Source organism: Kwoniella europaea, chromosome 1, assembly GCF_036810445.1.
Source record: "Kwoniella europaea PYCC6329 chromosome 1, complete sequence".
NCBI classification, from domain to species: Eukaryota; Fungi; Basidiomycota; class Tremellomycetes; order Tremellales; family Cryptococcaceae; genus Kwoniella; species Kwoniella europaea.
The window spans coordinates 9,319,248-9,344,244 of record NC_089487.1 but is presented as its reverse complement, the minus strand read 5'-3'; the positions used below and the strand labels follow the sequence as shown (position 1 = coordinate 9,344,244).

At 44.0% G+C, this 24,997-nt stretch overlaps 8 protein-coding genes across 8 annotated transcripts; 4 read left to right on the top strand and 4 right to left on the bottom strand.

Annotated features, from left to right (window-relative positions):
• Window positions 1-545: 545 nt before the first annotated feature.
• V865_003559 (calcium/proton exchanger) lies at window positions 546-5,253 on the bottom strand (the record flags this gene model as incomplete). The annotated part of the gene is made up of 9 exons (XM_066227352.1): window positions 546-690; window positions 758-871; window positions 946-1,062; window positions 1,131-1,278; window positions 1,356-1,463; window positions 1,548-2,103; window positions 2,182-2,388; window positions 2,476-4,152; window positions 4,207-5,253. 9 exons carry the CDS (start codon window positions 5,251-5,253, stop codon window positions 546-548), a joined length of 4,119 nt encoding a protein of 1,372 aa, XP_066083449.1.
• A 366-nt stretch (window positions 5,254-5,619) lies between these two features.
• On the bottom strand, window positions 5,620-5,961 carry V865_003558 (uncharacterized protein; the record flags this gene model as incomplete). Its single annotated transcript, XM_066227351.1, has 1 exon — window positions 5,620-5,961. The coding sequence occupies one exon, from the start codon at window positions 5,959-5,961 to the stop codon at window positions 5,620-5,622; it is 342 nt and encodes a 113-aa protein (XP_066083448.1).
• A 542-nt stretch (window positions 5,962-6,503) lies between these two features.
• On the top strand, window positions 6,504-8,129 carry V865_003557 (uncharacterized protein; the record flags this gene model as incomplete). The annotated part of the gene is made up of 12 exons (XM_066227350.1): window positions 6,504-6,555; window positions 6,622-6,726; window positions 6,865-6,930; window positions 6,990-7,002; window positions 7,074-7,092; window positions 7,157-7,184; window positions 7,253-7,431; window positions 7,497-7,580; window positions 7,656-7,721; window positions 7,795-7,869; window positions 7,928-7,990; window positions 8,070-8,129. 12 exons carry the CDS (start codon window positions 6,504-6,506, stop codon window positions 8,127-8,129), a joined length of 810 nt encoding a protein of 269 aa, XP_066083447.1.
• A 641-nt stretch (window positions 8,130-8,770) lies between these two features.
• Window positions 8,771-10,389, top strand: V865_003556 (uncharacterized protein; the record flags this gene model as incomplete). The annotated part of the gene is made up of 7 exons (XM_066227349.1): window positions 8,771-8,837; window positions 8,917-9,109; window positions 9,193-9,281; window positions 9,354-9,412; window positions 9,553-9,648; window positions 9,741-9,860; window positions 9,949-10,389. The coding sequence occupies 7 exons, from the start codon at window positions 8,771-8,773 to the stop codon at window positions 10,387-10,389; spliced, it is 1,065 nt and encodes a 354-aa protein (XP_066083446.1).
• A 482-nt stretch (window positions 10,390-10,871) lies between these two features.
• Window positions 10,872-12,362, bottom strand: V865_003555 (uncharacterized protein; the record flags this gene model as incomplete). Its single annotated transcript, XM_066227348.1, has 5 exons — window positions 10,872-11,423; window positions 11,582-11,632; window positions 11,720-11,889; window positions 12,010-12,195; window positions 12,260-12,362. 5 exons carry the CDS (start codon window positions 12,360-12,362, stop codon window positions 10,872-10,874), a joined length of 1,062 nt encoding a protein of 353 aa, XP_066083445.1.
• Window positions 12,363-12,880: 518 nt separating this feature from the next.
• On the top strand, window positions 12,881-13,591 carry V865_003554 (uncharacterized protein; the record flags this gene model as incomplete). Its single annotated transcript, XM_066227347.1, has 5 exons — window positions 12,881-12,890; window positions 12,973-13,107; window positions 13,178-13,268; window positions 13,332-13,450; window positions 13,542-13,591. 5 exons carry the CDS (start codon window positions 12,881-12,883, stop codon window positions 13,589-13,591), a joined length of 405 nt encoding a protein of 134 aa, XP_066083444.1.
• Window positions 13,592-13,754: 163 nt separating this feature from the next.
• Window positions 13,755-14,886, bottom strand: V865_003553 (uncharacterized protein; the record flags this gene model as incomplete). The annotated part of the gene is made up of 5 exons (XM_066227346.1): window positions 13,755-13,877; window positions 13,945-14,178; window positions 14,257-14,339; window positions 14,403-14,474; window positions 14,586-14,886. The coding sequence occupies 5 exons, from the start codon at window positions 14,884-14,886 to the stop codon at window positions 13,755-13,757; spliced, it is 813 nt and encodes a 270-aa protein (XP_066083443.1).
• A 2,970-nt stretch (window positions 14,887-17,856) lies between these two features.
• Window positions 17,857-21,577, top strand: V865_003552 (OPT family small oligopeptide transporter; the record flags this gene model as incomplete). The annotated part of the gene is made up of 9 exons (XM_066227345.1): window positions 17,857-18,949; window positions 19,014-19,128; window positions 19,185-19,642; window positions 19,710-19,951; window positions 20,013-20,555; window positions 20,612-20,868; window positions 20,936-21,209; window positions 21,309-21,432; window positions 21,498-21,577. The coding sequence occupies 9 exons, from the start codon at window positions 17,857-17,859 to the stop codon at window positions 21,575-21,577; spliced, it is 3,186 nt and encodes a 1,061-aa protein (XP_066083442.1).
• Between the last annotated feature and the right edge of the window lie 3,420 nt (window positions 21,578-24,997).

Here is a 24,997-nt window from a genome sequence, read left to right as displayed (position 1 = left end):
AAGGGTATGGTGTTGCTCAAAGGGGAAGAAACGGTCTCCTGGAGTCTGGCCCCCCACACTCAAGTGAATCATCTCGTGAGCCATGAATCCTGAATTGATCGACATACCAAAGAGAGACAAAGACAAACAAACATGAGAACGCCTCTCAAACATGTGTTACCAAACTCATACACACCGCATCAAATATACACATTCACATACACGTAAACAGCACCTCACATGCTGAATGAACCATCAACTGACTACTGATCCAATCAATTTCTTTGTTACATCCAAGCAAGAGCACATACATACTGATATTGATACTGGAAATAAATACTGAAACATCGTTAATTCGTGATAGATGATGATATCTAAAATTCAATTGCAATTGTATTACTGTATAATATGTATAGAGGTAGAACAAGGAAAGAACAAGCATGTATTTACAGACAGACAGACAAATTAGGAAAAGAAAATTGACACACAGACAAAACAAGACATCACAAAAAAAGTTGTTACACTCTTGTTCTCACTCTCACTGTCACGTCAAGTCCAAACACGACTTACACCCAGAGTTTAGTGAGAGCCACACTCAAACCCGCACCTCCTAACTCCCTCAAACTCTCCGGTCCATAAACCAAATCACTGGACGTATCACCCTGTGATCTAGCAGGGGCGTAGTAAAATCCCATAATCAGGACGATATACCTACAAACAAAAATATCAACTCCCATGTCAGCGAGAAAATTCTCTGCCTAGTGAAGGAGTTACTCACGCTAATACCAATATCGATCCTCTATGATAATTACTCCTAGCTTCGATGTATGTATAAGTTAATAAGAAAATAGATAAGATGATAGCTATAACATCCCATCGTGGGAAAATCAATCTAGACACCGCATAACTCAATCAGCGTTCATATGATGGACATATATGTCGTAAAGGTGAAATAGCAGTACTCACGTAAAAGTATCCACCACATCACCCATTTTATCAGGTTGGTATAATGCAGAAAAAGCAACCATAGCAGGGATCTGAAGGAGACAGACTTGCAATGCGTACGCAGAACCAATTTCCATCCTATCGCATCCAAAAATATCATATCAGCGCCGAACGTCATGATTGTGTGAGGGGGTAAGACCACTCACGATAAAGCGATATTCCCGTTCAAAGCGAAGGACATGGCATTCATGAATTCCGTCGTATTCGGTACCAGCGCAAACAGGGTTAATCCTAAGAACTTTTCATCTATACCTGATCCTTGAAGTACCACATCAACCACGTCCACAAGGATTTCTACGCAACAACAAAGACAGTCACATATCAGCAACGTTTACGAGCACTATGTTGTGGGTAATAGTCATCCAACTCACCAGCTATAATAGCATATAAAAGTGTGCATCCCAATAAAACACCCGCCGATACTCCCCTAGTCCAGGAGGGAGCTTCATGTCCACCATGTTCCTCTTCTTCACTTTCCTCTTTCACGTGTCCCGATCCAGCAGCAGCAGTAGGTGAAGCAGTGAGTTCATGAGGGTGTCTTTGCTTTTGTGCAGATCCAGGACCAGCTTGGGATCCCCCACTACCAATGATCGATCCTTGATGTCGTAGAGCACTGACGGTAGCTACGGCGACGGCCCTAGTGAAATCTTCCGTGGTGAGAGTAGAAGGTAATCTCATAGGTGTTAGATGGTTCGAAGAATTTTTCAAATCTTTATTCACCGAATCTAAGAATGGTGTATATCCAGCAGGCAAATTGAAAGTACTTGACGATAACCGTCCTCCACTCGGTTCACCGTAATCATCTCCTTCTTCTGGTACAGTTGCAGTCGTAGGAGGTTTATTGATCCCGAGATGACTAGGTAATCTACTGATAGTTGCTTTGGGCGATCCCTGGGTTGATCTTGATGGTTGGACGGGACTCGCAGTGGTGGATTTATGTAACGGTAGGATGTGTTGCATGACTGCTTGAGGGGTGATCCTTTGAGTCAAAGTCGCCTTGACAGCTGGATGTATAGCCTGGATCGCGTTGGCTTCGTCGGATTTCATGAGTTGTTGAGGGTTCTGCCAAATCTGCGCAGCGTGCGTTCGAAGCGAGAACCACAATCCAATGAGGTACGACTGTAACGAGCATAGAGACAATCAGCCTGTCGTCAAACCCTTCCGATTCTGACTCCGCAAAAGGAAGATATCACTCACGAATAGCAAGATACCAGCACAGCAATACATGAGCGTTTCAACCTGTTCTTGGTAGAACGGGTCGTTCTGAGGATCGGGATGCTCGTAGTAACAATGATCGCACATCCACACATCACCTTTTTTCAACGGTGCAAGGGCCATATCAGGGATGACTGAGATGTTGTTGTGGACGACAGGTTCCGGACAACCTTCACAATGGAGTTCGAACTGGTTTAACGAGAAAGACGATCAGCCTCAGTTACCGACTGAAGACATATAACGGGAATGATCATTGTAGACGACGAGATCACTCACCGATCCATAAGTCTGATAGAACATAGTAGGCGTCAAAGTCCCGATAATAGCCATGATCAACATCGTACTAGTCACCCCAGCCGATTTGGCATTAAATTTCTGTTCTTTCCTTCTGAACGCTCCCGAACACATAGATACTCCAGGCATGAGAAGTACACCAGCTAGGATACTTCCTACTATTGATCCTTCTACCAATCTTCCTTTACCTTGGATGAGCGCAATAGCATACAAGATAATTTCGATAATTGAACCGAAAGTAGCATTGATGACTGCTCCCATTCCGATCGAAGACTGAGCTGAGATGGACGCTACGGCCATTCCAATAAAGTAAGAAAGGGGTATAACCGATGCTAGAGCCATGACGAAAATCAATGCTTGGGCAGTTATGAGTTTCAAGAATGGCGAGATCGGTTGTCCATGATGTTCTTGCTTCTCCACAAAAGGCAAGATGAATAGTCCATCGATAATTACGAAGAACACCAATGGAAGTAGATTGATGAACATGATATTGACACCTCCGACAGTATACTTGTAATATTGTAAACCGATCGCACGGTAGGTACATAACAATACGGTCGACGTCGGTCCAGAGGTAGGAGCGACTTGACCAGCAGTCAAATGAGCCCGCTTCATCGTATATCCAGAAGGTGAACCGTCTTCTCTTAGCGTAGTCGATCCAGATCCGTCGGCAGATTCCGGTGATCCATGAGGTGTACTGTTGCTAGGTAAAGGTACGACCACTTTAGGTGCAGATCTGAAATTGATCTCCAACGGTCGGTAGTACAGTAATCTGAGTAACGCCCACGTAAGTTTGGCCATTGGAATAGTGATGACGAAGAACCAGCATAGAATACAGACAAAGAGCATGATTGGCGCGACGATAAGGAAGAATCCAGGCCAGTAAATCAATCGACCAAGGAATTTAGCTTTCTTATTTCGAGGTCGGCGGAAACCTGACCCTCCTCCAGTGCTCGATGATTGCTTGTTGAGAAGAGCCGATCGCTCATTAGCCTCATCTCGTACTTTGACATTGGGAGAGAATGTGACGGTCGGGTGTCTATCATGGCCCTGCTCATCACCTCGGATGGTACTGGAGGAGGCTGCCGCAGGAGAACTCGGAGCGGGAGGTGGTCGCACTGGCGGTTCATCGGGTAGACCAGCATGAAGACCGAGAGAATCTCGACTAGGCTCATTTCGGATGGTGAAGTTTGACGAGGCACCATCAGACGCGACACGTTGCTTGGGTGTGGGCGAGACTGAAGAAGCAGATCGACTTGTCCATGTACCATAATCGGGTCTACCTCTCTGAACACCGGCTTCTTCGTCATCCCCGGAGTCTTCTTGATCATCTTCAGGAGCACCTTCGCCCTCTACGTATTTGCCGAATGGCCAACCAATATACCATGCTAATCCTCGTAAAGTCTTACCATATCCACCTCGACCACCACCCAACACTTCCGCGGCGCTCACTAGTACAGCAACGAAAAAGCAGGCTAGCGCAAGCCACCAGCCGAATAATAGGATCCAGAGAAGATTACCGGGAAGCAAGTGTCTCTCGGCTGCGGCGGACGGGATGGAGTGAAGGGCAGATTCGGCATTTCTAGTGACTGAACGCGATTTTCGATAAAGAGCAGGTTTCCAGATAGGCAGACCGAAGGGATGTTCGATGTTGAGTGCCTAGACCAGATTATCAATCAAGCTACCCAGGAAGATCGAAAGGGGATCACTTACATCTTGTCTATCCCTCAATGTGACACCTTCGTCATCATGTTCATCCTCTTCTTCATCTTCTTCATCGCTGTGACCCTCTCCTCCGGTCTCCTCCTCCACAACATCATGCACAATCTCATCCACTATACTTGCTCTCTCAGCCGCTATGAGCTCTTCATCTTCCTCATCAGCCTGGCTAGAATGGATCGACGGCGCTCTAAGCAGGAACTCGTCTCTCGGACTTAGACCGCCATCTCTAGGCGTTTCCGTCCCAGCTAGACTAGAAGGCCTGGGGAAATAACCAGCTTCGCTAGGATATCTCCTTCTATCCGCACTGGGAGCTCTGGATCTCGATATTGATCTACTCATCGTTCCCCTATTCTGCTGAGCCGAAAAGCTTTCTTCCGGTATCCCGGTGGTGGGAGCACTCAGATCGGGTGTAGCGAGTGGTGTGACGCCCTCAGCTTCAGCTGCTAATCTTCTTTCTAATTCTAAATGTTGTTTTTTCAATCTAGCTTGTCTTCGTTCCTTCTGTCTTTTCTTGATTAATTCCGCACCTCGATCTTCAGGTTCTTCCTCATCGTCATTCTCCTTAGTCTTATCTTTCACTACACCGGCGCTATCTCGATGCTGGAGATTTGGTCTAGCTCTAGATGTAGAGCGGGACATGGATCCTCCACCGTCTTTGGGAGGAGGTTGATACGTCCCACTGGAAAGGAATCTCGGTAATCTCGATGGTCGGGGCATACTACCCGAATTGGAATTATTGAAACCTCCCCAAGTAGTATTGGGTGATCCGAAACTACTCCCAAATGCAGTAGGAGGTGGACCCCTCTGACTGCCCATCCCTCCCTTGGGCGTTGATTCTAGACTCTGCAAGCCGGGAACAGCAGATCGAGGTCGGGCTTGCGAATCGTAGTAGTCTTCATCCTCTGTCGCAGTGGTGAAAGACCGTATGGACGATGCTCGACCGGGTGATAAGGCGGCTTGGTATTGAGTAGAAGGTGATGTGGGCCGAGGAGTGGGAGTGGATGCAGGGTCAGGTCGTTGCTGAGTTGGGGTAGTCATTGTCAATCAACCGTTGTATACGTTGATAAAAGGGTGAGAAGAGACGACAAGGGAATAAAGATGATAGAAGACAGAGACAAACAAATAAACAAAAGAACGAGAGTGTGAGAATAACAAGGTCTACTGCAGTAGGTATGAATGGGTAAGAAGTGAGAATTCAGAAACCATGATCCAGCTCAAGCCACCATATTCCCATCAACACCTAATCATGCTTCTTACTCAGCCAGAGAAAGAGCACATGAAACCATGCATAAATCTGGTTCGTTCGTTCTCTTTTGAAACGAAGAGTGAAAGTCAAAACAAAAATGACCAAAGCGTCGCAGCCTTTTTTCTCAAGGAACGTTTGAGAGATCACAAGCTTAAATCCTAAACTACTGAATGAACGAATGGAAGACTCACCGGTTCATCTTCATCTTTACTGGTATTATTCGAACCTGAACTTCCCGGTCTACCTTTGCCCAAGGCTTCCTGCTGTTGAGCACTATTCGATCTTTTGAGTTCAGGTGCTAACGATGACATGTTCTCTCCCGTCTGATTAGGCGGTTGGGATTTCAGTATATCAGCGAAAGTTTGAGCGGCCGTTGGGATTTGTGACTGTTGTTGAGAATGACGTATGGTCGGTGTAGGTGAGGAAGCTGATTCAATTATCGATTGGGCGTCTGTCTGTGATTCATCCTCTTGTCGATTCAGTTCTGGTGGCGCGGACATCGCGTATAAAGTTTATCTATGTTAAGGCTGCAGTTGATATATTACAGAGAACTATTCGGGTGCTTGATACAGATGTGAATGATACTATGCTAAAGGGAGTTGTCAGAACAAAGGACGATCATGGTTGATTATCGGATGATTGACGATCTACGATGGCGAGAAAAATACAACATCCGACTGACAGGTGGATAAAAGGAAGCAAGCACTCGTACTTGATGTTGTTGCAAGGTAAGCTTAAAGCACGGTCCCACTCGTACTCGTACCCTGGGGGTTGTCCCGGCGATGCCCGATCCCACCCAACGCAACTACAGTATCATCCCAACTTTAAAAGACGCGACTACCATGTGGCATGTGGGATTGATTCCGTTTTGCAATGTTCATGTTCAAGTTACGTCAGTGAAAGTGATTGTTGATTGTTGGTTGTTGGGTTCAATCACTACACCATAACACCGTCGATCAACTGCAAATCGCACCTTCCATCTTCATATTTCCAATCCAATTATACACCTTGAATCTTCAGTATCGTGAGAGCAGAAACTGCCATGCCAGCATACAGACTGGAAGTAGCCAACGCAGCTAGAGCTCAATGCAACGGTAAGTCGTCCTCTCACCCATCATACCGGTATATCCTGCATTCACTGATCGTATTTCATCCAATAGGGCCAAAGCCATGTAAAGGAACAAAGATCGGGAAGGGCGAGCTGAGGCTTGGTGTATGGGTGGAGATTCAAGATAGAGGTAGTTTCAAGTGGAAACATTGGGGATGTAAGTCTTTCATTCAACTCTTCCAGAGATCAGGGCGATGTTGAGTGTTATGTATGTGGATCAGGGTGGGAGTGAGTGGAGTTGGAGAGTCGAGAAGTCGTCTTGAAGGTTAATGCTCACACATCTGTTGATTCATAGGTGTCTCTGAAAAGGTAATCTCAAATCTCAAGGCTGATTTTCCAGATGCCTCGGATGTCGATGGATGTGAGCTGTCCCTCTCTCTCTGATACACAGCAAACAGCTGACGAGAAATTATCAAACAGTCGAAGAACTTCCGTATGTTGGTCTCGGTGTGAAAGAGGTCGATGAGATAGCTGCTGATAATTTGGATCAACACCAATGTATAGACCAAATTTCCAAGAGAAGGTGAGTTATAAGTCCACCTGAGGTCATATATACAGGATCATGAGCTGACAAGATCATCGACTAGATTGTAACGGCTTTCGAAGAAGGACATGGTATGTCGTATATTCTATGACCACTCTCTACGCCGGACAGACGCTGATGTCTCCCACTCAACACGCAGTCGCCGATGAGGATATCCCGGAAAGTGCTCGTAAACCGCCTTCACCCGAAAAAGAAGATGGCGAAGGAGAAGGAGATGGACCGTCTTCAAGTCCAGCTAAGAAGAAGAAAGCCACTCCCAAGAAGAAGAAGGCAGATCGACAAGAAGACGGACATGTGGAAGAGAAGAAACCTAAAAAAGCGAGTCAGCTGACTGATTGTTGGAGCACAAGGAGCGCTAGCTGACGATCATTTTTGAATTGCAGGCTACAGGTAAGAAAGCTAAGAAAGAAGAAACGGAAAGTGAATTGTCAGAAGAAGAAGAGGAAGTGAAGCCTAAAAAGAAGAAAGTGAGTTATCTCATATTGTCCGATTACCATAAAGTTATATAAGTTTTGGCTCATAAACTGTGATAATCTGGTTAGACTCCCGCTAAGAAGGCAAAGGCTGAACCTGAAGAAGAAGAAACCAGAGAGAAGCCACAGCGAAGGGTGAGTAGTGTCTCAACATCGTGTTCACCTCGATGTTGTTATTAACGCTGACGTTTGGCTGTGTATTCTGTAGGCTGCTACGAAGAAACCTAAAGTGGAGTCTGGATCTGAGGCCGAAGAGGAAGAAGAGGAAAAACCAAAATCAAAAGTGAGCTGGTCTGCTACTTGCTCAAAGCGAACGTTCACAGCTGATGCTCGTCCCTCAGGCTTCGAGTAATAAACGATCTAAGAAAGCTAAAGCTGAATCAGAAGATGAGGACGAGGTCAAGGTGAGTCATCTAGTCTGCCCTGAGCATACAGTGCTATGAACAATAAGCTGATTGAGTTGTGTGCTGCATTACGACACAGCCTCCAGCTAAGAAAGCTAGGAAACCTCGATCGAAAGCTAAAGCTGAAGAGAGCGATTGATGAATAGTGCTTGAGCACGGAGGAAATTTTGGGTATTGATGGAACAGCTATGATCAGAAGAGAAAGGGTTTAGGATAGGTAAAGATGGTTTGATGATCTATATGTATATGAAGAATCCCAAACTGACAATATGATGGAACGAATGATATCCATGTTCATATGATCTGAATGATGATACAAGTACAGCAGAGTATATACCAACTTCCATCGTTCGTATGTATATACCTCATGTAATCAACATGACATGTGAGTTCGGCGTGTGGGAGTGCCTTGCTCGGTATGAGTACGGTATCGGACTGAAACCTAATCGGGGAACATGTGGGATGGGGTTATGACGTCGTTGTGAGCAACGCCGTAATATTGACGTTTTTGGGATTCTTGAACCAATTTTTTTTACCTTGATTATGGAATCGCAAGGCCATCGTTCTTTGGAAGAGTCTATGATACGTTCAAGGTTGACTACGTTGTCCGTGTCCATCCCTAATGGAAGTATAGAAAGTATAGATAACTTGACGAGACTTATCGTACTTTGCATCTCAAATTTTTCATAAACGTTCATCTTCTTCGCTTCACGCATAGACATAGACATAGAAAGATACATCGCAATATATACCAGTAACAAGTGTAGCTAAGTTACCACGATGAAGGCAGCAGATGGATCAAGAAGACCTTTATGGTTAAATCAGCGTACTTTGACCTCACACATATGTAAGCTAAAAGTATCTGCTACCACCACCTATAAAATATGCCTTATGCTGATGATGATAATTCAATCTCTCGGGGGCAGTCTTCGGACCATACGTTCTCTTCCCTATTCTAGCCGCCTTAACTTGGCTAGGCGGTATCCTGGCACTCTTGTTACTTTGGGTGGTAGCTGGTAAACCGCGATACCAATCTGACGAAGCTTCAGTGGTTTTCATAAGTGATGTAGGGGCCACTCATCAGACTCTGTTCATTGTCATTTGCGCTTGTGTAGCAGGGTGAGTAGAAACCTTTGGCATAAGATTGAAAGATATACAAAAGGACTTGCAGTACTGATAAACTTGGTTGAATTTATTTGTAGTTTCTACATACTCTCACTCTTCGCTGAGAGGTGGTTAAGACATGTTGATAGGTTGCCTACCGATCTGAGAAAGAGGGAAGTGATATTTGGTAAGCATACCCCTTGTTCTTCTGGTAGGAAGACATAAATGTAGCTTACACCGTCCTTCATGCCCCTTGCAGATTGGCTAGCAATCATATTCTGTATAATAGGTTCAGCGGGATTGGTACTGCTTTCGGCTGTAAGTGGTGTCTCTTTATTATGTATTCTAAATCGACGTCCTATCCAATCAAATCCAATCTGATACTTTGATACCTCATCATCATCTCATCATCTACGTAAATGGATAAATAGCCCACTAATATCATATGTTATGATCAGTTCAACGCATTCGATCACTCTACGATCCACTGGACAATGACACTAGTCTTCATCGTCGGTGTAGCTCTCTCAGCTATCTTTCAATCTGCTGAAGTCGTGAGTTTATCCTTCTCCGCATTCCACCTTGCACCTTTCAAAAATGCATTGCACGGAGATAAGATGCTCATCTCCTGTACTCTTGATGATAGTGGTCATTACACAAGGATCATCCCGATCGTAAATCTCTCAGAAGAAATTCCATCCTTAAATTGACCGTCGTCGTCGTAGCTGTAGCTTGCGCTATTGCTTTTGGTGCAACTTACGGAGTGGTATGTCATTATCATCTCACTCGACCTTCCTCCCCTTTTCCAATTCCTTTGTATTTGAATACTAAATGATGATTTCCTTGCACCATAGTGCGGCGGCAATTCCACCGCTACCTCGTCCCATTCCGCCGAAACATGCAATCGCGTAACATCCGCCGCCGCAGCCCTAGAGTGGACAGTCGCTTTCATCGTAGTCTTCTACTTTTTGACCATCGCAGCGGACTTATGGCCAGCAGGTAAATCCAGTCCAAGGTATATGAGGAGATTGGCGAAATGGCAAGCAAGACATGAGAATGTCAATCACCTAGAGAATGATTTCACAGGTAGAGGGGCATTTGACGTCTATCCTGAAAGAGCCAACTGGCAGGCGAGGGAACAAGAGATGAGGAGGGAAATGATCGATAGGAATACTGGTGCAGCATATATTGGTAATGGTAATAATAGTAATGGTGGTATTGGTACTCATCCTTCCAGTATTGATGATAATAGGTATTCCATGGGAAGTCAAACACCCATGATGAGGCAGGTATAGTAGATGATGTATGATCAGATGGGAGAGATGTGAAGAGCCATTTCGATTAATAAAATAGAATTTTTTCTTCTTTAGATATCAGATAAATACACTGTACCAAATAATAATCTGTAGCCATAGAATTAATCCATATATTCATATATACATATATTACAAGATGACAATCCTGGTTCGGTTCAAATAACTTCAAATACTTCCAATACTTCAAATCAACCTGAATGCATAATACTGTTTTGTAATGGTATAGGCATAAGTCTGTTCCGCAGTGGTGAAACATCGAAATGAATAATACAAGAAGCGAAAAGATTGTCAGATATTTCTTTGTCAATTCTCTGTGATAGTTTTGCACCTCACGACGCTTCCAAGACGATCTCTGATAAAGCACAACATTATGAGGTGAGCCCATCCGCACGGATGTCACATTCATACATGAACTAATCCTAAATGCTAGATACAAAATTACAATCACAGCTCGCTTTCCCTCATTGTACACCTTCAGTCTTACTTCTCATTCCAATTTTGAATTTCAATCCCTGTCCCTGTCCCTGTCCACTTTGCCCTCCTTGTCCACTCTGTCCACCTTGTTGTCCTCCCTGATGGGGATGTGAAGGCATAGGACTAGCAGATCTACTTCCAGCTACCCCGGTTCCAGTAGGTTTGTAAGGTATATTCGACGTTGCTGGACCAACCGAACCAGATTTGAATTTCTTACTACTCTGTCTTTGATGATTATTATCGAACTCTACTGAACCAGGTCGTTTATTCGGATTATAAGGTCTTCCTTGACCTGGTCCGGGCCCAAAGGGTTTAACACCCAGCTGAACATTAGGTAACGAAGGTTTACGTCCGAAGCTATTATTCTTGGTATGACCCGGTGGTAGGACTGGTAAGAGTGGTGTACCTGGTGTAGAACCCGGACGTGGAGAAGGGATACCTGGTACGCTACTGTTAGGTATACCTATGCCGGGAGATGGTATACCTGGTGTGGTACTGGTATTGTTGGGTTTGATTGATAGTTTATTGGCTTTCTTGCGCTGTGATAAGGTGTAGAGTAAGTCACCATATTATACATTCTTATAGATGAAGTAAAAAAAAATTGGGAAAAAAAAAAACCAGAGGGTTATGACAAGTCTTCATACAGGGGTATAGTACGGTATGGTATGGTATGGTATGGTATGAGACATTCACTCACCCTTCGTTTTTCCTCAGCTTCTCTTACACCCAACTTCACACCAGCAGAGTACTACAAAGAGAAATCCATCCACGTGAGCTGTTGTACTTGTGACTCTCGACTATTGTTCAGATACGTAAAAATGAAGGCGACACTCACCCCATCCTCTTTATGGCCCACTTCCAACCTTGCTACCTGAAACGCTTCATCAGGTAACATCTCTATACCCTCTGAATAGAGGTATGGAGGTTGTCCAGGAGGATGCATGAAATCTTGTGTGATGGGGAGGAGAGATTGATTATCTAGTTTTGTACCTGTTGGAGTTGGGTCTACATCGTCATAGTAATCATCATCAATATCAGCATTTCTAAATATCGCAAATACTCCAGATACAATGGTCCGATTGGAGTTTTGTATAACATCACGGTAGAGGGATGTAGCTAGCTCACCTATACAATCATCTATTAAATGCCAATACCCTTTCTCCAATTTCCTCCTTCTATGCTGTTGTTGACCTTTCTCCGTATCTTGAGGATTAACCTCGGCGTAAGGACGTACATAGTCGTTGTATAATGTATCTAGGTGAAGGAGGGATATGAGATCGTGAGAAGAATGTAAATGTCGGGGTGGTGGTACTGTCAAATGCAAATCAATCAGCTTGATTGTACTCGAGATCTGATGTAGGAAAACATGACATACCATCCCATTGAGGTAAGATCAAGTCACTTCCACCATTGCCCATCACTATATCTCCATCGAGTCGAGGTGATTTGCTACTCTCGCCATTCTGTACGAGGTCCATCGTCTGATCTCTATTAGTAGAATGGGAAGAATGGAAAGAATGGAAAGAAGGATCAAGGTATGAGGGGTCGTAGGATAGTGATTGTTCAGGCTCAGTTGACTGGTGATCTCCTTGCCTAGAGTGCGTGAGGTATATACCACTTCTTGAGTAACAGTATCTCCGAATGTGTATAGGATGGAAGATGAATCAGTTGATTCGAATGCCAAATGTTACACCCCTACTCCTTTAATCGAGTGATCAGAAGTCACTTTGAGAATCCCACATGGCAGATGCGGCGTACTCCGCTTCTACCATGAGACGTGTACGCTTGGACCTGTTAAATAAAGCTTGTTGACAAGTATACGAGAATCAGATCTGGGATGTCCAAGCTTTGCTTTCGATCGACTTGGGATTCTCCCACTCATAACGTTTGATTATAACGCTGCTCGTATAAATACTTGGACATACACCCTTGCCTTCCTTTTCAACATTGCTCCCTCCTCCGCACAGTATATCCATCATCACCACGGTATAGCAAGATGACATCAGGTGAGTCGCACTTCTCTACCTCAATCTCCATTTTGATGTATGTCCAAGATTGCTGATTCATACTTATCTATCTCGTCTATAGTATTACCTTCAGCCGATTCAGGATACCTACCTTACTTCCTCCTATTGAGTACAGTAGCAGGTACATACAATGCCTTCCAGAACCATTTCGTGATTTGGCAGAGTAAAGAGATCTATTCCCGCAAATCAGATGAGAGTGCGTCCTTGCCATACATATGAGATCGTTGATCTTCATGATGATGCTGATGATGATGGTGATGCAATAGTGACCTTCCTCGCCGGGAGGATGTTCGGTATCTGGACTGCCTTGGCATCGTTGATAAGAGGTATGGCAACGTATAACGTTAATGATCGAGTGTAAGTCCGAACCCCTCTTTCCCTTCTAGTCAATGTACGCTGACTCATCTTGATGTCAAATAGAGCATACGATCTGGCTATTGGTACATACGCTTTGGCAACTTGGCATTTCACTTCGGAATGGTTGATATTCGGTTCGATCAAACCTAACAGAGGATCCATAGGACCTCTCATCGTTGGTTGTGAGTATTGTGTTGTTATCTACAACAGCGAATCGAATACAATGATGTCAAGCATGTATATGGATGTCGATTCTGACGATGTTTGATGTAGGGACTGGGTTGATTTGGACTCTGACTCAAAGAGATCATTATCTCTCATAGTGAAACGTAAAGCAGACAACACGGACCATATTGGTTGAATTGATTTTGGGGTGGGACAGCAACGCTCGTAAAGAAGGTGTTTTACAAGTGATAATGCATATATACAAACTATCACTACATCGTATCGTACCTTCATCTTGACTCAAATCCTAAGATTAGAGTTCTACAACTTAGCTTTACTGCCATCTTTCCCTACTCTCGCATAAAACTCCTTCTCCTCTTGAGGGGGTAAATTGAGCGTACGATAAGACTGACTGTACTCTAATACCTGATGATATGCTCCGCGCTACGATTCATCAAACCCAATTAGCACATCTATTTCTCGACGTATGTGAGTAGATGGGTGGACTCACCTTGATTGCACCCCAAGAACCCGATGCAACTTTCCCTCCCTCCCTTTGACCCACTTGTACAGCTCTACTTTGCACCTCTTTTGGTTCGACCACTTCATCTACTAAGCCGATATCGAGTAATTCATTCTGTGTCCATCGTCTAGCCAGGAGGGTATCTCGATGATGCTGTGGATGAGGTATTCGGAGTGAGAGAAGGGCGTTGAATGAATTGGGTAAGGGTGAACCAAATTGGATCTGAACCATACATATAGAAACATTTTTAGCCTATACTCGAAACATCGTTCGTTCAGTGATACGATGGGGACAACTTACCTCGTTCATACATAGGAACCCTTTACCGGAGGTTATAATTCGATAATCACAACATAGAGCTAAAATCATACCTCCTGCGAAGGCTAAGAAGGTACGATGTACCATCAGCTGCTACCCACCTGGATATTCTGCTTTGAATCACTGACCATGCCCATTGATAGCTGCTATGGTAAATAATGGAAAGGTAAGTAATCTCCACATGACAGGATCGAATAATTCTGTGGAAACCAGATGATCAGCTGAGTTCCCCCTTAACATCCTGATCCATAGCCGTGTAATCTGCTCTGTCGATAGATACTGAAATAAGTTTAGTCTAAGGTTTGACCCACCTTCGAAGAAGTTCTTAATCTTCAAACTTCTCTCCCAATCCAGCCCATTACTGAAAAACTTTTTATTCCCACTCGTGACTACCAACGCCCCTGCCCCCTTTCCCTCATAGCCCTCTCTCTGTTTCGGAAGGGGCTTCCCACCGCCCACTTCCCTCCATTGAGATTCTACTTGGTCTAATGCGGAGGAGAATTCAGAGAGAAGCTCGGGGGTGAGTCGGTTGTCCGGTGGAGAGGAGAGGGATATTTGCCAGGTGTTTGAGGATGGGCGGGAGAGTTGGATGTACTTGAAGCTTTCTGTCATCGTTAGTCTCTTAGGATGAGGTATGATTAGCAGGTATGATAGCCCCAAGCATAGAGGATGGAGTGATGCTTGATGAGTGAGTGAGTGAGTGAGGTCAGCGTTGATGAATAGTGGACGATGGAGAAAGCAACCGGTTGGAAGTGATGGTAGTAACCGGTTGAGCGGGGATGAGTGGCAGTCCGTACTGGTTGAGTCTACGGTCTGGGTGTCTCATCCACATCGAGCTCAATGGGCTCTCCGTCGTTGCTTCTTGGAGGACGACCATGAAGCCAGTGTGGACATACCAGATACAAGCTATGGCTATCTTTACATCAGCAGGATGACCAAGAACAGCTGCTTCGAATCGGAGTGGACTATAATGGTAGCTTCACCAATATCACATGGTATGTCTATCCAAGTACACCCACAGCTCAACCAGGAGATCCGATATGTATGTGGAAGAATATAGAAGCCTAATGAAGCAGCAGGTGACAGTGAAGAATAGGTGAAATGCGAATAGGTGAAATACCAATAGCCACTTAGTTTCCATCCAGTGAGAACGCTGCCAACTCCTGTTCGTCTCATCCTCGATCGACTGCAGTCCGCGTGTTCAATCAAGCTTCTATCTCTGTTTCATCATCGTACAGGAACACGCTGTACACACCATCATCTATATGTCGATCTATATGCCACAAACAACCATAACATTATTGACATTTCACGTATATATATAACTTATACCACATCCGGCCATCGGAAAATATATGACACCAACCCGACAAACCCAAAATCCAAAAAAAAAAAAAAGATCTTCACTTCTCAGGGTTTATTCATGCTGCTGCCCTTTGACATGTTGCTGACCACACTGCAAGATAAGACGTACCAATATTCTTCACCGGTCAAGTCTCAACCCTGTCTTGAGATGGAGAGGAGAGATCTGAGTACGACGTTCAGGTCGAGGGCGAAGTTGTACCTTTGATCGTCGAGAAGATCGTGAAAATGCAAAACAACGATCTGCGTCCGAAATCAACAATCGCATCAACTCATCATCTAGTCTACCACTGTACATTTACATAACAACTTGGTTGAACAACATGGTTATGCTTCCTTCTCCTGTTCTGGGATCTTTGGATCTTTATGCACTGCAATGCAACGATCATACGGCTGACATGGACTCAGGAATTGCACAAAACAAACCCTTACTTTACCTTGCCTTCCCAAATATCTGGGTAGGAATAACAGTAACCGAAAAAGAGGCTTGCTCGCAGGTTGGGTATTTTGGTATTTTTGTCAATTTTGAATCCCTTCATGTTGATCCGAATAAAATAAATCCGGAAGGGGCGGTCGGGATGGACCGCAGATCTCCAGAGGGAGGATTTCTGAGGACTAGAGGCAAAAGAGTGATACTGTGCAGTGATTTCATGGGTTTCGTCTGAACGAATCAACCAATCTTACGTCCGACTGACTGGTGACCCGAGATATGGAAAATCTTACATCTTGACAACTCAAAGCTTCTATTCATAAATGTATACTTGTTAGGAAGTGAACACAAACCAAAAACCAATCATACCTCACTCTCCTCCCGTAAGGGTAAAATCAAGGTTCATCGATCCACTCTGTTAATCCCATTATTCTGGTGAGATCGTGCCTGAGCAATCTCCTTGTGTCGAGGGAAATGCAACGCGGAGCTTGTGCTCTTTTCTCGCCCCCTTCGAACTTTACTCTCACACCTCTCCGCTTTACATCTATGTGAGATCATATAGAGAGGTCTTTTCATGTCTTAAGACGAGACACAAACACTTGGCAAAAGCATCAACGTCGCGTTATCTACCTTTGCATGATTTGATGCGTAGAGTCTGAAAGTTTGGAACATGGGTTAGATTGCGAAGTGCCTTGAGGTGAAATATTAAGGGAAAAGGACAACTCTTAATTGTCCGATTCCGAACCTTTTTATTCGAGCATGAGAGAAGAGGAGAGAATGATCGGAATTAGAATAGCCCCACCTACCCACCCTACGACCTCCGAAAGACCCATAATATCGCAACTCGAGGTCCCATCTTCCTATGCATCACCAAAACTCACAGTCAATTTTATTCCCACTGTACTTTCTTTATCTGTCAACAAATCTTCGCATACATCAAATTATACTTACTGATCAAAGATATAAACATTGATAAATAGATACTCGACATCACACTTGATCCATCACCCTGCGCCCCGATCAGTCACGCGCACGTACCCCCCTTACCAAAGAGAGGAAAGGACATTTCAGAAATCTCGCGCAATCTTGGCAGTCACACTCACTCAATCAATCAGAAGCGTAAAGGTATCTCTTGAGAAGGATACACACATATACACACATGGAGTGACTGAACATCCGCATAAACAGAGAGACAAGGCGTCAGAAATACGTCACACGGACCATAAACCACTGTGGAGAACCATACGATCACCATCAACGCACCGACGTTCACCATTCCTATTACTTCGTATATAATAACATACACACCATATAGATAGATAAGGGCACCTCGCTCACATATCCGCTCGTATCACAACAGCCCTATCCATATCACCATACTTCATATTGAATATTTCGATCGAGACCAGCTCAGTCTCGGATTATCCCCTCAGATCCATTTGACTCCATCTTGTTTTAGATGAAAAACACAGAGACAACAAGTGGTGCAAGATCAGATCGTATTCAGTAGATCGAAACATTACATGGATCAACCTTAGAAAGGCAATACGTTGAAACGTCTCATTCAGACCCGATTCAAGTGAGTTTTCATTGCCACTACCCAGCACTAGTGTGTTAGTGTTACTACTTGATTCGACATTATACCAACTATTGTCCGTTCTTTCACGCTAATCATTTTCCTTTTTATCCTCCATCTTTTAGACTAATTTGATCATCACCATCAATCAACTCCAACCAACCCAGCACTGCACAATCATACACAAGCATCATTATCTTTCCACCTCTTTCCAATGTCAGACCCTTCACGTCCCGGAACCAGCTCTGGGCGACCATCGACGTCAAGTGGGAAACGTGTTGGCACGGGAAAAGGTAAACGGAGGCAGCCCACAGCAAGGTTAGATACGGCCGCTTCAGGGATCAGCGCAGATGAGTTACCTGAACAAGAATTTTACAAAGAGGGAGATGATGAGGATGAAGACGATTTTGATGAAGAGGAGGAAGAAGAGGATGAAGAAGTCTTTGCATTTCATCGACCCACCACCGCCGCTGTACCTGCTTTAGGAACAATTTCAGATTATTCGACATCCTATTCCGGACCTTCTTCCAGTCATCTTCCAACTACTGCTGGAACGACCACGAACATATCGACCGGTCCATCTGATGGTCACCTGAATACACCGGGTTTGAGCTTGAGCGATACGCCCCATTCGGTATCTGTGGATGGCAAGGTACCTACTCCGACTGGTGTGATTGACGTGGGAGGACATCTTCCTGAACTCATGTACGATAAATCGAACCCTCCACCTTTCAGCGGTCGATACAATCCCAACAATTCTTCTTTCGCATTCACCATGTCGTCCGCGGACGAGTCGACCGGTGGTGCACCTGTCATAGCTAAGAAATCGCGAAGACCCCATTCAGGCGCTTCCTTAATGGATAGATTGAATCGCAGAAGAGGGAAAAGTTCAAGTTCAAGATTGGATACAGCTACAACGGATTTCACTACTACAACCGATATGTCCATGTCGAGGATTTCAGAAGACTCGGGTTTGTCTGAACCTGGATTATCCTATAGGCCCACTACTTCGCATAATAATAGAAGAATGAAATCTTCTGCACCCCTAATTTCGGAGAGTGATCTCACGAGCGAAAGTGCAAGAGGATATAGTAGGGGTAGTTATGGTATGACTGAAATGACGGGTGATATGACCGTCCCCGATGGAAAGACTACTTGGGGAGATGGAATGGGTGGATTGCACAAGGAAGCGAGCGATATGGGAGATGAAAGTCTGGGTGTACTCGATCCGGGGATGGTAGAAGAAGATAGTCCATATCCCGAAGTTAGAGCTTCAGTGTCGAACATAGATGATCCTGAAATGCCAGGTATGTCCCTTTTTACTGATATTATTCTTCATGACAACTGCTGATACACTTATGTCACTTGCAGCGCTTACGTTCCGAGCATGGGTGTTGGGAATGCTGTTCGTCATCATCGGTTCAGGTATCAACACGTTCTTCCACTTCCGTACACCTGCTCCTTATCTCTCCCCCTTCATCGTACAGTGAGTAATTCAAATCGATGCGTGTCGAAACAATTCTGATCCATGTCTTTCTTCAGAGTTGTCACGTATCCAGTCGGTAAATTCGCTGCGTGGTTACTCCCAATTACGACCTGGAATTTACCTCGTTTCCTTGGTGGTTCAGAATTCACTTTCAATCCTGGTCCCTTCAATATCAAAGAACATACCATCATCGTGATGATGGCCAATGTCGCGATCGGACCAGCTTACGCTCTCTATGCGACGGTCTCGAGTGAATTGTACTATAAACATAAATTCGGTTATGGTTTTGATATCATGTTGATCCTTGCGACTCAACTTACGGGTTTTACTATGGCCGGTATCTGTCGACGATTCGTTGTTTGGCCAGCTTCTATGATTTGGCCTGGTAATCTGGTTGTCACCACCAACTTGAACACTCTTCATGCTGAAGAAGACGGTTTCCAAGGTGGTATGAGTAGATTGAGGTTTTTGCTCATTTGCATGGGAGGCGCTTTCGCATATTATTTCTTCCCAGGTAAGTTCGCCTTACCTCTCGAAAAACAATCAGAACACACGAGCCTTGGCTAACACATGTGCCCCAGGTTTCATCTTCACTGCTTTATCATACTTCTCCTATGCTTGTTGGATAGCACCTAAGAACAGGGTTGTCAATCAATTATTTGGTATTTCTACTGGTCTCGGAATGGGTATTTTGACTTTCGATTGGACTCAGATCACCTGGATTGGATCTCCTCTCGTTGCTCCTTGGTGGGCTGAAGTGAATGTCGGTGTTGGATTTGTCTTATTCTTCTGGATTCTCGTTCCAATCTTGTACTACAACAATGTGAGTATGGATTTTGATCCTGTGTTAGTGTTCTCAGAGCTGATCAAAGAAAATACTGTAGGTCTGGGAATTTGCTTATCTACCAGTCAATGTCATACAAGCTGCCGATCGATTTGGGTCATCCTACGATATCTTCAACATTCTCACACCCGATATCACGTTGAACACCACCGCTTATGCTGAATATTCGCCAGTCTATCTCTCAGCGACGTTCTCAATGACATTCATGTTGGCTTTCGCATTGGCCACAGCGTTGTTAGTACACACCGCGTTATATCACGGTCCAAGGATTTACCGAGCCATCATCAACGTCAAGACAGAAGCGGATGATATTCACATAAAGCTTATGAAACATTATCCCGAAGTCCCCGATTGGTGGTTCTTAGCTTTATTCGCTGTGGTTTTCACTTTGGCCGTCACAGCTTTGGAAGTCTATCACACCAATTTACCAGTTTGGGGATACATCGTCGCTGTGCTGCTACCTTTCGTGTATATTATCCCATCAGCTTTCATCTACGCTATGACTTCTCAACAACCAGCGATCAACCTTTTGGCGGAATTGATACCAGGTTACATGTTCCAAGGTCAACCTATTCCAGGGATGGTGAGTGGCACTATCCGTGAAAGAGGTAAAAAGCTGACATTGCATTGGTGCTGTAGCTATGCAAAGTCTTTACCGTCCAAACTGTAGCAGCTGGATTACTATTCGTCCAAGATCAGAAACTAGGACATTATATGAAAGTACCACCTAGAGCTACTTTCATCGCTCAATTGTCGGCAACTGCCATCGCATGTTTCATCCAAAGTGGAACCAAGGAACTCATGTTCGCCAAGATCCCCGATATATGCGCTGCAGGCCAGAAATCATTGTTGACTTGTGCCTCAACCAAGGTGTTCTTCACTTCCTCGATCATCTGGTAAGTTCACCCTAATCCTATCCCTGTTTCCTTGCATAATTGCTAATATATTGTGAAATCGTAACAGGGGGTTGATCGGACCTGACAGATTATTCAGTAAAGGATCGCTCTACCATCCTCAAACTTACGCGTTAATTGTCGGAGCGGTATTACCCATTCCGTTCTGGTTATGGGTACGAAAATACCCTCAATCGATCTTCAGGAATTTGAACCTGCCCGTTGTATTCAGCGGAGCATTGTATATCCCCCCTGCATCTGGTATCAATTACGCTAGTTGGTTGTTGACTGGATTCATTTTCCAATTCTGGCTGAGGAGGAAACAATTCGCTTGGTGGTCTAAGGTGAGTCAATCAAACATCTCTACAACCGTACACTCGTGCTTGTGCTTGTGCCTGTATTCGTGTACTGAGTGAATTATGGTTTTTCTGGGCGGTTTTCAGTACAATTACGTCTTATCGGCTGCTTTGGATGTCGGTACAGCACTCTCGGCAATTGCGATCTTCCTGTTCCTCGGTTTACCGGGTGCTTCGATCAGTTGGTGGGGTAATACGGTGTATCAGAATAGTGAGTCTAAATTGGTCAAAGCTTCATTTCATTCGCCCTAGCTTACACATCCCCTTTGTATGTAGCTGCCGATTGGAATGGTGAAGGTGCAACTTATCTCGACGCTCCTGAAACAGGGTTCGGTCCTGATACATGGAAGTTATAGAATAGTCAATTATCGTATCATCTTTGAACAAATCATGCCGTATGAATGCGAGGGGTTTAGATGTTGACGAAGGGAGTGTCATCTCAAATAATATTTCAGTCGATATTCTGATTCGTCAACGGTCACAACTTTCATTGGGATTTTTCTTGGGATTATACGTGGTTCGAGCTTTTTTGGGGTTTTAATGCTGTCAGTATATACATCTTCATAAAGTTATACATATAACATAATGTAAAGTAGGTTCACGTAACGCGGGTCTATAATATTGACATTGATAACTTGGAGATGCATATCTACTGTATATGTTAGTCTATAAGTCATTGGGTCATTGGCGACGATAGAATGCATTACATAGCACTTTGCTGTGAGTGAATCCAAATTGGCAGGCCCGCCCATTCCGGTACATATGTAGTTACAATAAAGTTCTCTTCCGAGAAACCTTATTCGTAGGCAATTACTTATCAGTATTGTAACCTGTTTACTGATGTACTGTACAGTCATAAGTCGTGTTGTATCGGACGAGTTCACGAAATCTGAGTCCACAACAATGCATCACGACGTATGAACTGCTAATGGAATTTGTATAAAGTGACCTATCACATATACATGATGACACATGAATGTAAATTAAGGCAACCATCCCGTCAAATCATTCATCTCGTTTCTCTGCTCATCAACCTGTAAATAACATAATATTCGTACGTGGAAATCTGGATTAAGAGCATATCTGAATGAGTCTAAGTTTGAACTTTGAAATGTCGATGGACAAGTGTGTAGTGTGAAGAAGAAAGAGGTAAAAGGAAAAGTTGAAAGACAAGAAAAAATGTTTGTATCAAATGTCCTGCCAGTGTGAGATAATCTGCACTGTACTGTAAATACATTACAAATCAACCGTCATCAGTCAGAGAATTTCCGCAGCATACTGAATAATGATACAGAATTGATGAGAAGGACTCACTGTATCATCGTCCATTCCGAAACATATAGAGATCAGTTGATCGTCACCATGTCAAACTACCAAGCGGGAGCTAAGTTACGTTATGTTTAAAAGCAAATGTCAGCGAAAAATAAGAACTACAGTACTGTATTGTATGGAAATGAAGAGGACTCACCACCACCAGGATTATTCCAAAATTGGGCCTTCACAGTCTGGCTTGGGACCGGTAGGGGCTCGGCGATAGGTAAAGGAGCAGTCAGGGCTGGAACGACGAGGAGAAGTAGGGGCAGGATGAAAGTTACGATGGACATTTTGGTTACTGGAGTGATATCGATCTTTATTTAATTCACCTTGTAGCAGTCTATTGAATGTAGTCCGAATATAGTTCAAAAGGAGAAAGGTTGATAGTATCTCTGTTGGACAACGACGATATGTATTGATATACTTTTTGTTGAGCTTGAATTGAAAATATACTCGTCTTGATCTTGATCTTGGTTCTGATATTGATTTCTATCTATTAACAATATTCTGGAGTAGAGTTTTATGAAATATGAAAGAAAGAAAGGAAGAAAGATAAATCATGATCTACATGAGGTTTGAATTGATCTAAGATGACAGATATCAATAATCAATCACCGCATCATCCTATCACGGATCGGGGCTGCGTTGCGTTTGAGATGTGAGAAAATTGAAGATACTGTATGAGATCTGTGTGATGTGAGATGCAAGATGTGGTCGTCGGGCAAATGATGTACACCTGCACCTATAAAATTTGAAACGACAGGCATGTGCATTGCGTTGTGTGAACAGACAAGATGCCCTGAGCTGCCTTTTCCCCACTTACTCTCTGGCACAGTGAGCAATACGGCTGGGCTGGACAATTGGAACTGTGGTGTGGTGAAGCTCAGGATGAGCTCGGGCTCAAGCCCCGTTTCGCAACACCACACACACAGCGCTTTGCTCCCTCATCTCATGTATAGGACTCGCAATACCTTATAAGTCAAGACCCAAGCTTCAGTTCAAATGCCCTTTGGATGAAGGGTAGGATGTAATGTTGGTATTCCTTTGTTTTGTATTCTCTCTCCCCCACTTTGGTACAGCTCCTACTGTAGAAAGACGTCATTGTCACTGACATTGTAGTCTTGAAGTAAAGTACTGCATGTACGTAAATTCGCTATCCTGAAGCATGATGTGCAAGATTTGTCATATTAAGTTACTTGATGATCAACTTCAATAAATATGCAGGTATGAAATCATCGTGTCCGTGAGAACATTCTCTCTTGAGATATCACGTCAATTTGATCCTTGATCATTCGAGCGAGCAACTTTATTTTTGGTTAGACATGCGTTTTGATTAGATTGTACCTTTCGGCATATCACCCATCAACCATCAGCCATCAAAGTGCGGCACGAAGCATTACCCACTCCCCCACTTGGCATTGAGAAGAGGGGAGGGCGTAACGCTGATTTGATCCCTCTCGAATCTCAAGGTCTTTGAGTTGCACATTGAGATCAAGTCTACCTAAGTATCCATCATTCGTACTGTAATCGTCTTGGAAATTGGGGAAAATCAGATAACATTTTCAGATAAAGGTGTATAAGCCAAGATCGTATCGATGTCGATCATCTAGCGAAGGTTAATGCCAATCACCTTGGATCGTCGATCATACCATCAAAACAACTATCAATCACTCAAAGATCAAAGATCAAAGAATTATTCGGATCCAGAACTTTATTTTGCATAGCCTTGACCGGATTGATGCAACGTTGTGGTAACATCAAAAGACGCTCGTGACAAGGTTTCATTCTTTATTCGGTTCGATACCCTACACATGTGTCATGCCATAAAACGGTATCAAGGCGACATATGAGCTCAGCTCCCTTTTGGGAGAATCGATGATACCCGTACCCTACAATAGGACAGGGCATAGAATGATAGGTTTTACTCATTTCGTCAGTTTTCTTCTCCAAGGACATCTTCTGCGTTGGAATTGAAAGCGTGAGAAAACGTTTTTCAATATGCATCAATCACATCAACCAAAACAAGGTCGAGATCTGGAAATAGATCAATGACGAATGCTCTATCTTCTGCTCTTATTTGTGATATGGTAGCCGGATGATAAAACTGATCAGGAGGATTACATCGATCGATGCCTGTTCGATGGTCATACAGATCTCGATGGAGCAGCTGAGTCACTAAAACGAGCATATGCGTAACAATCTACAGTAGTAGTAGAATTCTCTTCGGGTCGTGCTTACTAGTACTTCGCTTGGGGTCCGAGCTGATCAATGTATCTCATCATGTCTAGTCCAGATCAAAGCTCACAATCATTTGACGAGCTGAACAGTACGATCGAATCGAGCAGCTCATCATCGGTATTATACATGGGAAACAAATCTCATCAAATACGATATGATATGATACAGTATGATACAACTCGTATACTGTGCATCCGTCGTGTGAAGTGAATCGACCACTTTCA